This window comes from Rhincodon typus, chromosome 30, assembly GCF_021869965.1.
Source record: "Rhincodon typus isolate 14 chromosome 30, sRhiTyp1.1, whole genome shotgun sequence".
NCBI lineage: Eukaryota > Metazoa > Chordata > Chondrichthyes > Orectolobiformes > Rhincodontidae > Rhincodon > Rhincodon typus.
In genome coordinates, this window is record NC_063361.1 from 4,874,662 (window position 1) to 4,890,475 (window position 15,814).

A 15,814-nucleotide genomic window follows, 5' to 3' on the forward strand; every position below is an offset into this window, starting at 1 on the left:
TGAATCCTTATGAGGTATGCAAGACCAGCATAGCTAGGACCTTATAGACTGTGGTGTTAAACTGTTAACTGCATTTCTTCGTTTTTCTACTTTTTAGTAAAAAGGACTGCAATGTTTAACTTTTTAAGCTTTGTTTTTCTTACAAAGCAGAAAATAACTAAGATTCTGTACGTAGGTACTTTTGTACCTAAGAGAGCACCATAAGTGGCGACTTCTAAAGTTTTCACTGTATTCATGTGAATACATGCGACAATAAACCTAATTCAGTTCAAACCCTAATGGTGTATATGACTGATACAGAAGTCATGAATGTGTCACAAACTAAAATAACAAAAAAAGCCCAGTGAGTATTCGATGAAAGGACCTGGAGACAAATTGGCTCAAGCATTTTCTACTGGTTGTGTAGTTAATCAGTGGGACTCTCATCACAATGTGCACCTCAGCGACCTCACTTTAATGCATTATTTGGCAAACCGTCAAATACTCCGTTATACCAAAAGTCTCCTGCTGCTCATAGGTTTTCAGCAGATCTCATTTTGGACACACACTTCTGTTATCAGAAGCAGCACTGTTTGGTTCTAGGAGAATGATTTCTACTTTATAAGAGCAAATCATCTTGTTTCCACGATATAAACCACTATCTTTCATATTAAAACAATAACTGACAAGAAGAAAGATAGAAAGCTGCCACTGAGGAGAATACAAATGACACCATGAACAATTAAGCAGTTCAACTCCATCTGAAGCTGTATCACAACCTAAGAAATTCCTTCTGTATTTTGTTTTAAAGAATATGTCATCAACTGTGGACTGTTAAAAATATTTCTGAAAGTAACTAGCCATGCACGTGCAGATGATGGCTAACAGCGTGCATCATGTACCTGATCTGCCTTGATGTTATAAAAAGTATTGACATGCTCGGTGCACTTCCATTTTGTTTAAATGCTGATTTTCAGTATGGAGGCCGATTATTGTTAATGCAAAATCTCTCAAGGCATTTCAGCAGCACAGTTACATCAGCAGCAACAGTAGGGTACTTTTACCACAGATGCCGAAAAACTTGCTTGAAATTCAAAGAAACCAAAACAGGTTTAGCATTGAATAAAAACAAAGTGCTAGAAATACTCAGCAAGCCTGGCAGCATCTGTGGTGAAAGAAAGTGAGTTAACGTTTCACGAATATGACACAACAATTGAGAGAAAGTAGAAATGTTATTGGTTTTATTCTGTGGAAAGGGGGCTAAGAAGAAGAAAAAGGAAGGTCAGAGATACAGTAGAGGGTGGGAGAAATTAAATGACACAAATGTTACAGAACAAAAGGAAATGGTAACATAGCAAAGAAACAAAGCATTTGTCCAGACAATGTTAATGGCGGAACACTGAACAGTTCTGCTCAAAAGCAGAGAGACACTAAATTTAGACCAAAACATGACAAAAAGAACAGGATCAAAATGTGGGATAGTGGTCATGGTGTGAAACTGATGAACTCAAAGTCGAGTTCAGAAGGGTGTAAAGTGCCTAATAAGATGAGGAGGTGCAGTAATCTGAGCATAGAAAACCAGAGTGTAGAAGAAGTTGACAAGGTGTAGAACTTAAATAACAAGAACTGACAGCTTGAGGTCACACTTGTGGTGTTCTACAGAACGATCACTAAATCTGTGTAGAGAAAAGTGCATTGTAAGCAGTGAATAAGGACAAAAGAAATGATGGAGATATGAGGAGAAGCTTTTTCAAGCAGCAGTAGTTAAGACCTGCACATGTGCTGTCTGAAAAAGTGGAGGATGCATGTTCAACCAAGGAAATCAAAATAGAATTAGATTATTACATAGGAATGAATATTATGCAGGGTTACACAGAGGTGGAAAAAAGGCACTAGATGCATTGCTCACTTGGACAGCTATGTAAACTTGCCAGGGCAAATGACAACTCTCTGTGCTGCAACATTTCTGTGACACTAAATTGAAACAAGTATAAGATAGGAATCAGAAATAAGATAATGATAAAAAACAGACAGAACGATTAATAGGCTGGAAAAAAGGTTTACAACAGAGTTCCCAGGACTGTGTCGTGACCCCTGCAAAACCTTTTGCTGTACTTGGGTACATGACAATAATAAATCAAATCAAATCACATATGCATGATCGAGATCTTAGCGAGCAGGGTCAATTTCAAAGTTGCAGACAACACAAAACTTTGGAATTGCAAACTGTGAAGTTCTACGCTGTCCTCTTTAAAAGGATATTGATAATTTGGTGAAGTGAGCAGGTAGATGGTAAATGACATTCAAAGTGGAGAAGATATAAATCAGTTTATAAGGACATGGGAAAGCAGCATATGATAGTAATAGTAATTAATAATAGTAATTCTAAAGGGTATGCAGGAGAAAAAAGACTTGAATGCACGTGTACATAGGCTGTAGGCCAGGTGGAAAGCGTGGTTCATAAAACATACAGTATTTTAGAGTTCATTAATGGAGGCACAGAATACGAGAGCAGGGAAATCATGAATATTTGTATAGGACATCGGTGAGACCTCAGCTTGAGTACTGTGTACAGTCTTGGCCATCACACTTTAGGATGGGTGTGAATGCACTGGAGAGAGTGCAGAACAGGTTTCAGAATGGTCCAGGAATGAAACACATCAGTTATGAGGAAAGATTGGAGAAGTTGGGATACTTTCAGAGTCATACAGCACAGAAACAGACCCTTTAGTCCAACCAGGCTCAAATTAAACTAGTACCACCTGTCTGCACTTGGCTCATATCCCTCCAAACATTTCTTATTCATTCATTATTCAATTAATTATTCAATTATTTAAATGTCTTCTAAATGTTGTAACCACATCCACATCCACCACTTCCTCTGGAAGTTCATTCCACACACAAACCATTCTGTGTAAAACAACTGCCACCCCCCACCACCCCCACTCCGTATAATTTTTAAATCGTTCTCCTCTCACCTTAAAATATGCCGCCTAGTCTTAAAAACACTCACTCTAGGGAAAAGACACCTACCATTCACCTTATCCATGCTCCTTATGATTTTATAAACCTCTATAAGGTCACCCCTCAACCTCCTATACTCCAGTGAAACAAGTCCTAGCATATCCAGTCTCTCTTCATAACTCTTCCTTGAAGAGAAGGCTAAGTGGAAATTTAATAGAAGTTTTCAATATTATGAGGGGTCGGGATAGACTAAGTAGAGAGAAACTGTTGCCACTTGGCACTAAGTTAAAGTGTTCAAAGAATGTTGCAAGACACAATAAACCAAATGGTCTCTTTCTGCAGTGAAACAAGTCTACAATTTTGTGAAGCAAATTTCAGCTTCACCTGGATGGAAGGTTTGAACAGAGAGGCAAAACAAGATATGAGTGCAGATGTTACACCAATGAACTCAACGCCCAGAGATATTCAATTTTCAGTTAAGAGACAGAAAGGAAAGGGAAGTGGGGTAGGGTTGCTGGTTAAGGAGGAGATTAATACAATATTAAGAGAGGACATTAGCCTGGACGACGTGGAATCTGTATGGATGGAGCTGCAGAACACCAAAGGGAAAAAGACATTAGTGAGAGTGATGTACAGACCACCAAACAATAGTTGAGGGGGTGGGGTCGTAACAAACAGGAAATTAGAGATGCACGCAGTAAGGGTACAGTAGTTGTTAAGGGTGACTTCAATCTACATATTGATTGGACTAACCAAACTGGTAGCAATGCGATGGAGGAGATTTCCTAGAGTGTATGAGGGATGGTCTCCTCGACCAACGTGTCAAGGAACCAACTACGCAACAAGCCATCCTAGACTGTGTATTGTGCAATGAGAGGGTTAATTAACAATATTGCGGTGTGAAATCCTTTGGGGAATATAGCAGATTTCTTCAATAAGATGGAGAGTGACATAATTAAATCTGAAACTAGGGTCTTGAACTAAAGAAAGCTAACATCAATGGTATGAGGCATGCATTGGCTAGGATAAGCTGGCCAAGGATACTTATGGAGGTGACGGTGCATAGACAATGGCATACATTTAAAGAACACATGGCTGAACTTCAACAACAGTACATCCCCATCTGGCATAAGAGTAGAACAGGGAAGGTGGCTCAACTATGGCTAACAAGGGAAATCAGGGATAGTCTTAAAGCCAAAGAGAAGGTATATAAATTGGCCAGAAAAAGCAGCAAACTGGAGGAATGGGAGCAATTTTAAATTCAGAGGAGGACAAAAGATTTAATTCAAAAAGAGAAAATAGAATTCAAAAGTAAGCTTGTGGGAAACAAAAACTGTCTGCAAAAACGTATATAGATATGTGAAGAGAAAAAGACTGGTGACAACAAAAGTAGGTCCTTTGCAGTCAGAATCAGATGAATTCATAATGGACAACAAAGAGATGGCAGACCAGTTGAACAAATACATTAGGTTGGTCTTCACTAAGGAGGACACACAATCTTCAGGAAATACTACGAGACCAAAGGTCAAGCATGAAGGACGAACTGGAAGAAATCCTCATTAGTCAGGAAATGGAATTTGGGGAAATTGATGGGATTAAAGCCCGATAAATCCCCAGGGCTTGATGCTTTGCATCCCAGAATACTTAAGGAAGTGGCCCTAGAAATAGTGGACACATTGGTGATCATTTTCTAGCATTCTGTAGACTCTGGAAGAGTTCCAATGGACTGGAGGATAGCTAATGTATATTTAAAAAAAGAAGGGAGAAAGAAAATGGGGAATTACAGGCTGGTTAGCCTGACATTGATGGTGGGGAAAATGCTGGAGTCAATTATTGAAGATGTCATAACTGAACATTTAGAAAGCGGTACAGAATTAGTCCTAGTCAGCATGGATTTACGATAGGGAAATCACGTTTGACAAATCTTTTAGAAGTTTTTTGGAGAATGTGACCAAAAGAGTTGAAGAGAGTGAATCAGTAGATGGTGTGTTTCTGGACTTTCAAAAGGCTTTTGAAAAGGCTCTACACAAGAGATTAGTAAGGAAAATTAAAGCTCATGGTATCGGAGGTCATGTACTGACATGGATAGAGAACTGATTGGCAGACAGGAAGCAGAGAGTTGGAATAAACGGGTCCTTTTCAGAGTGACAAGCAGTGATGAGTGGGGTGTCGCAGGCTTCTGTGCTGGGGGCTCAGCTGTTCACAATATACATTAACAATGTGGACACGGGAATTGAATGCAATATCTCCAAATTTGCAGATGATACTAAGCTGGGTGGCAGTGTCTGCTGTGAGGAGGATGCTAAGAGGCTGCAGGGTGACTTGGACAGACTGGCTGAGTGGGCAAATACAAAACAATGTGGATAAACATGAGGTTATCATTTTGATAACAAAAACAGGAAGGCAGATTATCTGAATGGTGGCAGTTTTGGAAAAGGTGAGGTGCAACAAAACCTGGGTGTCATGGTGGAACAGGCACTGAAGGTTGGCATGCAGGTGCAGCAGGCGATGAGGAAAGTTAATGGCATGCTGGCCTTCATTGCGAGAAGATTTGAGTGTTGGAGTAAAGATGTCTTGCTGCAGAGATACAGGGCCTTGGTGAGGCCACACCTTGAGTATTGTGTGCAGTTTTGGTCTCCTAGTGTAAGAAAGGGCATTCTTACTATTGAGGGAGTCCAGCAAATGATCACCAGACTGCTTCCTGGGATGGCAGGACTGATCTATGAGGAAAGACTGGATCGACTGGGCTTGTACTCACTGGAATTTAGAAGAACGTAGGGGGGATCTCATAGAAACATATAAAATTCTGAAGGGACTGGAAAGGCTAGATGTGGGAACAATGTTCCCGATGTTGGGGAAGTCCAAAACAGGGTTCACAATCTAAAAATAAGGGGTATGCCATTCAGGACTGAAATGAGGAAGAATTTCTTCTGTTGGGGCCAGTCCATTAGATATATTCAAGAGGGAGCTGAACTTGGCCCTTGCAGCTAAAGGGATGAAGGGGTATGGAGAGAAAGCGGGAATGGGACACAAACTGCATGATTAGCCATGATCATACTGAATGGTGGTGCAGGCTTGAAGGGCCAAATGGCTCACTTGTGTACCTATTTTCTATGTTTCAATGAAGGCTTTGCGAAGGGAAAAAGTGTTAGCTGTGATAGAAGAGTGGGTCAGTGTATCACAGAGGGAATGATGTGCAGGGGAGGGCTAGATGTGTTTGGTAGGAGCCCATCTTGCTGGAGGTGGTGGCAGTGGAGAAGGATAATCTTTTTAATATTGAGTATGGTAATATGGAAAGTAAAAGACAAGGGGAAACCTTTTGTGGTTCTGTCAGGAAGGGAAAGGCAGAAGGGCAGCAGGCAGTAGGACATGGCTGAGGGCCCTGTCAACCTCCATGAAGATAGAAGTTCGGTTGAGCAAAAATGAAGGAAAGGGTAAAGAAAGTTTCGAGAAGTATCAACAACATCAAATTAAACTGAATGGTCTACAATGCTCTGGCACCACCCTGCGGCTAAGAAAGGCCGTGAAATTATGGCCAGTGCCTCCTTATCAACTTTAAGAACTGAGTGCCTGTCAAATATTGCCTCCTTATCAATTTGAAATGCTTTAAGCGTCTGAATTACCTCTTTCTCTATTACCTAGGCAGCATCTCTCTGTTTGGTAAAAACAGAAGAAAAATATTCATATAATACCTAGTAATATCCCCTGCCTCCATGTATAAATGCCCTTTTGGTCATTAACTGGCCCCTCTCCTCTTTATATGTTTATGTTATCAATTTTATTTGAGCAGTTTCAAAAGAAACTTGAAGGATCTAGTTTTAATTGCTCATGTTTATTTTTTAAATAATGAACAGAAAAAGCAAATCAATGGTTATGTAAACAGTGGAACAATGCTCCCACCTAAATGTTACAGAGATGTGTAAAACAATGCATACTTTTTGCAATTATATCATTCTTTATTCCAGCTTATTTGCAACAGCTAGTATTGATCAGAGTCTTGAGATTCAGGCATGCCTGTAATTGAATTTTATTAGGCTAAGTTGAGTTCTGCTAATAAGATTCCAGGAGCAGAATCTGTGTGAGTTTTAATACTGCATTGGTGAATGCTAGCTGAACTGCAAAATGATAACGTCGACAATTTATAACAGTACTCAGCCACATGTTTAACGCAACCCCAAAGCTCTTAAAAATCTATTCTTTAAAAAAAAAGTAGCCTGGACATTCTGAGGAGTTCAGGGTGGCACAGTGGTTAGCACTGCTGCCTCACAGCACCAGGGACCCAGGTTTGATTCTAGCCTTAGGCAAGTGTCAATGTGGAGCTTGCATATTCTCCCAGTGTCTGGATGGTTTCCTCCAGATACTCCGGTTTCCTCCCATAGTCCAAAGATGCACAGGTTAGGTGGACTGGCCCTAATAAATTGCCCATAGTGTCCACGGATGTGCAGGCTAGGTTGATTAGTCATGGTAAATGCAGAGTTATGGAGAAAGAGTAGGGGGGTGGGTCTGGGTGGGATGTACTTTGGAAGGTCAGTGTGAACTCGACGGGCCAAATTGTCTGCTTCCACACTGTAGAAATTCTATGATTCTAGTGAGTGATAAACACTGTCAGACTGCCAGTCCGCTTATATCTTTTTCCTTTAGGACTCAACTCTACATTTAGAGCCAGCAATTGGGGCAGGTTTGAGTTAACCAGCTCTAGCTGATAAATAAAAAGTAAAAAAGCAGTGGATGCACATTGTGTGTTATGGCAATAACAAAGACTAGGCTGAAAGAAGGGCAAGACCGGGTTTTAGTTATTCTTGGGTACAAGTTGTTTGGAAAAGATGGAAAAAGGAGGAAAGCAGGGCTGGGTGCCACTATTAAGGACAGCAATGCTGTGCTGGAGAAAGCAGATATCCCAGATGATACAAGGACAGAAGCAACTTGGCTAGAGATATGAAACAGAAAAGTTGCAATAATGTTGCTTGGGATGGCCTAGAGACCATCAATTAAAGGAAAAGATGTATATATCCAAATGACAGGGAAGTAAGACAGTTGCCAACATTATAGAGTGGTTATGACTGGGAGAGGGTCTTTAATTACCCAAATATAGAGCAGTAGTGTAAAGAGCAGTGGGGCAAGCATTCCTAGCCTATGTTCCAAAGAATTTCCTGTAGCCGTACGTGTCCAGTCCAACAAGAATAGGCGCACAGCTGTAGCTGATTCTTACAAATGAGACAAGCCAAAAGTATTATTGGGGAATACTCAGGAGACAGTGATCATTGTATTACAAACGTTAGAGATGATGGCAAAGAATGACAATGGCCAGAAAAAGTTTTAAAAAAAAAAAATCAACTGGCAGAGAGTCAACCTCAATGGAACAAGTAAGATCTGGGCAGGATAGACTGGACCAAAAGATTGATTGAGGGAAAAAAAAAACTGAACAATGGACAACCTTCAAAGTGGAAGATGGTTCAGGTACTGTCAAGGTATATTCCCACAAAGGGACAGCAAAAAAAATAGAACTTCCTGGATGGAAAGGGGCATAGAAATTAAAATAGAGGCAACAAAGCATGCTTATGACATACGAGACAACAAGGTGCAGAGCTGGATGAACACAGCAGGCCAAGCAGCATCATAGGAGCAGAAAGGCTGACGTTTTGGACCTAGACCCTTCATCAGAAATGGGTTTATCCAGCTCTGCACCTTGTTGTCTCAGATTCTCCAGCATCTGCAGTTCCTACTATCTCTTATGACATACGCCTGGTTAAAAATATAATCATGAACCAAGAGGATTACAGAGCTTCAGAGGGGAAATGAAAACCACATATGGGAAAGCAAAGATAGATTATGAGAAAAGACTGGAATTCTCTTTATGTTGGCTGCAAAAGTCCTATTGCCATGCCAAAAGTAAAAGTGTGGTAAAAGGAGGAATAAGGCTGATTAGGGACCAAAATGGGGGGTTACACATAAAATTAAGTCAATGCTTTGCCTCTACTTTTACCAAGGAGACAGATGATACCTAGATCTTGGTAACAAAGTAGAAAACTCTATCACTAGGAGAGTTTAAAATTGAAAAGGAAGTAGTGTTGGTTAGACTTAAAGCTGACAAGGCACTAGAACTGGATGAAATGCATCCAAGGATACTGAAAGAAGTGTGAGTGAAAACTGTAGAGGCACGGGCCATAATCTTTCAATTTTCCCTAAACTTAGGGGAAGTGCCAGAAGACTGCAGAATTGCTACTTTATTCAAAAAGGCTTGTAAGGATAAGCCCAGCAATTACAGACTAGTCAGTTTAACTTCAAGGTGAGGAAGCTTCTGGAAACATTTATTTAGAATAGAATTAGTAGTCATATGGGAAAAAAGGAAGGTTGATGAGGAAGATCAGCACGGATTTCTAAAGGAGAAATAGCATTGAACTAACTTGGAGTTTTTTGAAACCGTAACAGAAAGGGTCAACGAGTAGAAAGCATTCACTATACAATAGTGCCACATAATAGACCTGTGAGAATGGTTATTGTTCATGGAATAAAAGGGACAGTAGCAATATGGATATAAACTTGGCCGAGTGACAGGAAATAGACAGTAATGGTCATTAATTATTTTTCAGGGTGGAGGAAGGCTGTACTAAAGCTCCCCAGAAGTCAGCCTTGCAAACCGTGCTTTTCCGGGCATATGTATTAATGATCCAATCGAATCAGACAATTTCAAAGGTGTGCAGATTATATAAAACTTGGATGCATAGTAAACCATGAGGAGGACAATGTAGAGTGCATAGCAAGTTGGTGGAATGGGCAGTTAAGTACCAGATAAAGTTCAATGCAGACAAGTGTAAGTGGTAGGAGAACACACACAGACAACATAAAATAAGGCTTACAACACTACACTGAGTATAGAAGCAGAAGCAGCTGGGTCCATATGTGCACAATTCACTAAAAGGTGGCAGGACAAGTGGAGAGAACAGTTATTAAAACAAATAGTATCCTGGACTTTATTAATAATGGCTAGGGTTCAAGAGTGAGGTGATGCTGAAACTGTGTAATACATCTGTTAGGCCTCAGCTGGCTCTGGATGCCACTTTGAAGGAAGGATGTGAATGCAATGAGAGAGTGCAGAAGAATGGGACAAGAATGGTTGCAGGGATGAAAAAAGTAAATTATGGAGTTGAATTGGAGAGGTCAGTGCTGTTGTCCGGAATGGGAGGTGCCCAAGAGAAGATCTGATACAAGTTTTCAAAATCACAAGGGGGCTGAATAGACTAGGTCGGGAGAAACTGTATTCCCTTATAAAAGAAAATGTAATGCAAGAAAAAGCTTTTTTGGTGGTTCTAGTGTGGAATACACTGCCTGGAAATGTGGTGGAGGCAGGTTCAGTTGAGGTATCCAAGAGGGCATCAGATGATTATTTAAATAGAAATAACGTACAAGGATATGGGGAAAATGCCAAGAGAAGTCATGATGTTCATTTCAAAAGCTGGTGTATACATGATGGGATGAATGTTTCCTTCTGTGCCAAAACACACCTACCATTTTTTGAAATGTAAGCCTTGATGCAGCTGACTCTGAACCTTCCCAATTCCAGTAGAGTCCTGGGAAACAATTGAGCTAAATAAGTCGGAACCATCTGAAGACTCCAACTTTAACTCAGAAAGTCTACTTTCACTCCTGGGTAACTACTAAATTAGTGTGCCTGACTTTCAAGTCCTCCAACCCCTCCTACTCCTCATTGACACCTGATATTCCCTTCATTCCAAACCCATGGAAGTTTTAAAAATCTTTACACTTACAATTAATCAATAAAAGTTACATTAAACATTTAAAAATACAGAAAAAAAATGTAATCCCTGAAAATGCCACAGAAGTTTCATTACACTTCTCTTACAATTTAAATCCCTATCGTATCTGCTGCTGATCTTAATGAGTGTTCCCATGTCCTTTGGCCTCATGGGGGAGTGAGGTGTGGCTTCCACCTTCCCTGTGCTGTGTCAAGGCAACCAGGGATCACAAAAGCACAGAAAGGTAAGTGGGCATTTTATGTATTGACCACTGTTGAATGGCTTTGTTCTGGTGGCAGAAGGTATGGGTCTTCAGTATGAGAAGGACCAAATAACGCAGCTTTTTTTTAAAATCTGGAATGCATTGTAACAGCATTATCACAATCCACTAATGTACTAAACGTGGTACAGTATCTCTAACAACACTAACTCAGGACAGATATTCCATGCATACTATCACAACCTTTAAAAATCATTTTCAAATATTGTTCCTGAACAGATTCATACCTGGTTTTCATCCTGTTCTTCCATACTGTATTCTGTGCTTTGTTGTACCTCTGAAGCTTTATCTCCCAGTAGAAAGCCTAGCCGTGTCATGAGTGTATTTGCAGCCTCATCCACAGATGGTGGAGGTCCCAGTTCCTGTTCTGAGTCACCTGTGCAGAAAGGTAGACAACAAATTAATTAAAGAAACAATCTTAGATTTAAGAAAAAGAGTTGGGTGACAATTTTCACAATATAATCAACCCACTTGTACCAGACTTGATTTAGCTCACAGATAGTAGGAACTGCAGATGCTGGAGAATCCGAGACAACAAGGTGCAGAGCTGGATGAACACAGCAGGCCAAGCAGCATCATAGGAGCAGAAAGGCTGACGTTTCGGGCCTAGACCCTTCATCAGAAATGGGGGAAGGGAAGGGGGTTCTGAAATAAATAGGGAGAGAGGGGGAGGCGGATAGAAGATGGATAGAGGAGAAGATAGTGGAGAGGAAACAGACAGGTCGTAGAGGCGGGGATGGAGCCAGTAAAGGTGAGTGTAGGTGGGGAGTTAGGGAGGGGATAGGTCAGTCCAGGGAGGACGGACAGGTCAAGGGGGCGGGATGAGGTTAGTCGGTAGGAGATGGGGGTGCGGCTTGAGGTGGGACGAGGGGATAGGTGGGAGGAAGAACAGGTTAGGGAGGCGGGGATGAGCCGGGCTGGTTTTGGGATGCGGTGGGTGGAGGGGAGATTTTGAAGCTTGTGAAATCCACATTGATACCATTGGGCTGCAGGGTTCCCAAGCGGAATTTGAGTTGCTGTTCCTGCAACCTTCGGGTGGCATCTTTATGGCACTGCTGAGTTGGCTGGATGGCTGGTTTGTGATGCAGATTTACACCAAGCGTTGGTTCAATTCCTGCACCAGCTGAGGTTTATCAGGAAGGACTCTCCATTTCAACCTCTCCTCCCATTTGAGGCGTGGTAACCCTCACGTTAAACCACTATCAGTCCTGTCTCTCTAATGACAGGGCAGTCCTATGGTCTGTAGAACCCAACAAATTTACCTTTAAAGGAGTGTTTAAATAACGTGGTTGAAACGGTCTACCACATCCTGAAAAGACTATCCAAATGTAACTACCTGGGCATGAAAATTCATCATCTGGAATGCATAGCTAACATTAAGAATTATGAATATCCCTGGAGATGAGAATTCCCAACTACAGGTAGTGCTGGAACAAGGGCAATCCTCAAAAACTCATTAATCATACAAGAGGAACGCACACCCTCCATTTATGATAATGTGGAACCCTGCATTGCAAATGGATTGTCCCTATTGTGAGCCAAGAGTCAGTATTCACACATCAAAACAGTCCCCTTCCAACCTCACCTGTGAGAAGCCATGGTCACTAATTTCAGGTTTTACTATAGAAAATAGAAAAATCAAGGAGGATTCCTTGGAAAATGGAAGATTAGTTCTCTCTGACTCTACAATCACTCAAGCCAAGACCGTGTCTGTAACAAGTTGTAATACACGGAGGTACAAATTAAAAATAACATAAAAGTATCAAATGCCATAGAACCTAAAATAAATAAACAAATAATTTCATTTAAAAACACGGCCTCAAGAAGAATAACCAGCAGCAACACCAATCAAAACTTTAAATTATTTCACCTTGTAATTCATTCACTTAAGCATTAATGGCTTTTTCAATATCACCTCTCCTCACAATGTACTAGTTCTGTTTGAATGCATGCTAGCATGTGTGTTTATGTCATGGAATTTGGGAAGGTCTTTCACTTGTTTAATCATATTTACTTGATTGCGTTTACAATCAACTAATTTTAAACTCAAAGAGATCTGACTTGTTCCTTCATAGTTTTAGTGCTCAAGTATACATACACTGACAACAAGAGGATAACTAGGGAGAAGGTAGGACCACCAGAGAATAAAAGGAGGGAACTTGTGCTTAGAGGCAAAGGATGTGGGCAAGATCCCAAATGTACTTTGAGTCAGTGTTCACCCAGGAGGATATGTAGGATAGAAAGATTTGTGTGGAATGTGCCAAAATGCTAGGGCATTTTGAGATCAAGGAGAAAGTGGTGCTGGGTCTCTTGAACAGCATTAAGGTGGGTAAGTCCCCTTGGCCTGATAGTAGCTACCCCAGGTTATTGAGAGGGGCAAATGAGGAGATTGCTGGGAACTTGCCCAAGATCGTTATTATCCTTGTTAGCCAACGGAGGGGTCCCAGAAGACCGGCAAGTAACTAACGTTGTTTCTCTGTTCATGACGGGAAATAGGGTTAATGCAGAAAACTATAGACTGGTGAGTCTCACATCAGTAGCTGGGAAGCTATAGGAGAGAATTCTTAGGGATAGGATTTATGCACATTTGGAAAAGCATAGCCTAATTAGAGGCTGTCAGCGTGGCTTTGTGCAAGGCAGGTCATGTCTTACTAACTTGATTGAATTTTTTGAGGAGGTGACAAAGGCAATCGATGAGGGCAGAGCAGTGGATGTTGTCTACAAGGACTTTAGTAAGGCTTTTAAAAAGGACCCTCATGGTAGGCTCATCCAAAAGATTAACATGCATGTGGGCTCCATGCTGATTTGGCTGTGTGGATTCAGGATTGACTTGCCCATAGAAGGCAGAAGGTAGTGGTGGAAGGGTGTTTTTCTGATTGGAGGGTGGTGAATCCATACTGGGACTTCTGTTGTTGTGATATATAACTTGGATGAAAATATAGATGGACGAGTTAGTAAGTTTGCAGAAGACAAAAAGAAAGAAAGATCGGTGGAGTTGTAGATAATGTATAAGATTGCCAAAGGGTACAGCACCTTATTGATTAGTAGCAGATATGGGTGAAGAAATGGCAGATGGAGTTTAATCCGGCTAAGTATGAGGTGCTGCACTTCGGGACATCAAATGTTTAGGAAAAGTATACAGTTGATAGCAGGACCCTGAACAGCACTGATGTACAGAGGGATCTTGGGATTCAAGTCCATTGCTCCCTGAAAGTGGCTGCGCAAGTAGCTTGGTTGGTAAAGGCAGTGTATGGCATGCTTGCCTTTACTGTTTGGGAAATGGAGTACAAGAGTCAGGACGTCATGTTGTAGCTTCGGTAGACCACTCTTAAGAGTATCGCACTCAATTCTGGTCACCACATCACAGGAAGGAGGTGGAGACTTTGGAAAGGGTGCAGAAGAGGTTTACCTGGATGCTGCCTGGATTAGAGGCTATGAACGTTAAGGAGAGCTTAGAAAAACTTGGGTTGTTTTCTCTGGAGCAGTGGAGGCTGAGGGGAAATTTAATGGAAGTCTATAAAATGATAAAATGCACAGATAGGGTTGACGGTCAGAATCTTTTTCCCAGAGTTGAAATCTCTAAAACCGGGGGGCATGCATTTAAGGTGAGAGGGGTAAAGTTCAAAGGAGATATGAGGTCTTTTACAGAGAGTGGTAGCAGTCTGAAATGTGATTTCAGGGGTGATGGTGGAGACAGACACGATAGGGGTGTTTAAAGGGACTCGGGTAAGCATACAAATATGCAAGGAATGGAGGGACATGGACCAAGGGCAGGCAGAAGTGATTAGATTAATTTGGCATGACGTTCAGCGCAACATCGTGGGCCAAAGGGCCAGTTCCTGTGCTGTATTGTTGTACATTCTATAGACTGAACAAGAAAATTTTGCAAAATCAAACTCCTATATCAATCTCAGGAGTGAGGAGAGAGGAATTTATTCACCCCTCCAGCCTGGGTCTTAACAAATGTAGTTTCATAAATGTTTCAGTCAAAAATATACAAATTGTGTATGAAGCACACAAACAGGTCCAAGTATTTTTTTCTCATTTGTATTTTCTGCTGGTCAAAAGGTATAATAAACTAAAGATACAATTAAAATAGGTAATGAATTGATAAGGAGTCTTGTAATACAGCTGTTTTAGGACCTTGCCAAGCAGTATAAAGCTAAATAAACTGCTTCCAGTGATCTCTTCAATGAATTTACTGAAGGCATCACCAGCTAATATGCAGAAAGGATTATTGAATTAATGTGTTACGCAGGGTTTTTGTTTATTCACTCATGGGATGTAGGTGTTGCTTGCTAGCCAGCATTATTGCCTGTACCTGGTTGCCCTTCAGATGGCGATGGTGAGCTGCCTTTTTGAACTGTTGCAGTCAATGCGCCGTTGGTACACCCACAATGCTGTTGGGGAGGCAATTCCCGAATTTGACCCAGCAACAGTGAAGGAACAGTGATATAGTTCCAAGTCAGGATGGTGAGTGGCTTGGAGAGAGTTGCAGGTGGTGTCCAGTTGACTTTCAGGTTAGTGGTAACCCCAAGGCTATAACACCATTGAATGTCAAAACGTGGTGGTTCAATTGTCTCTTATTGGAGATGGTCATTGCTTGGTATCGAAATCTGGAATTGAAAGCTAGTCTCCCTGATAATGGCCATAACAACTATCATTAATGTTTGTAAACACTTCATCTAGTTCACTCATGTCCTTTAGGGAAGGAAGTCTGCCTAAACATAACTTCAGACACACAGCAATGTAGCGGACTCTTAACCATCCTCTAAAATGGCACAGCATGACACTTGATTCAAATCCCACTAACAATTTTTTTCAAAAATTCTAGTGA

General features: G+C 41.1%; 1 protein-coding gene across 7 annotated transcripts in view; it reads right to left on the reverse strand.

The window, feature by feature from the left end:
- tanc2a (tetratricopeptide repeat, ankyrin repeat and coiled-coil containing 2a) overlaps window positions 1–15,814 on the reverse strand; it is a 754,278-nt gene that overhangs the window by 283,151 nt on the left and 455,313 nt on the right. For all 7 annotated transcript variants that reach the window (XM_048614640.1, XM_048614638.1, XM_048614637.1 and 4 more), the window contains one exon: window positions 11,205–11,353. In XM_048614640.1, coding sequence (XP_048470597.1) covers window positions 11,205–11,353 — 149 coding nt within the window. The remainder of the gene's footprint in view (window positions 1–11,204; window positions 11,354–15,814) is intronic.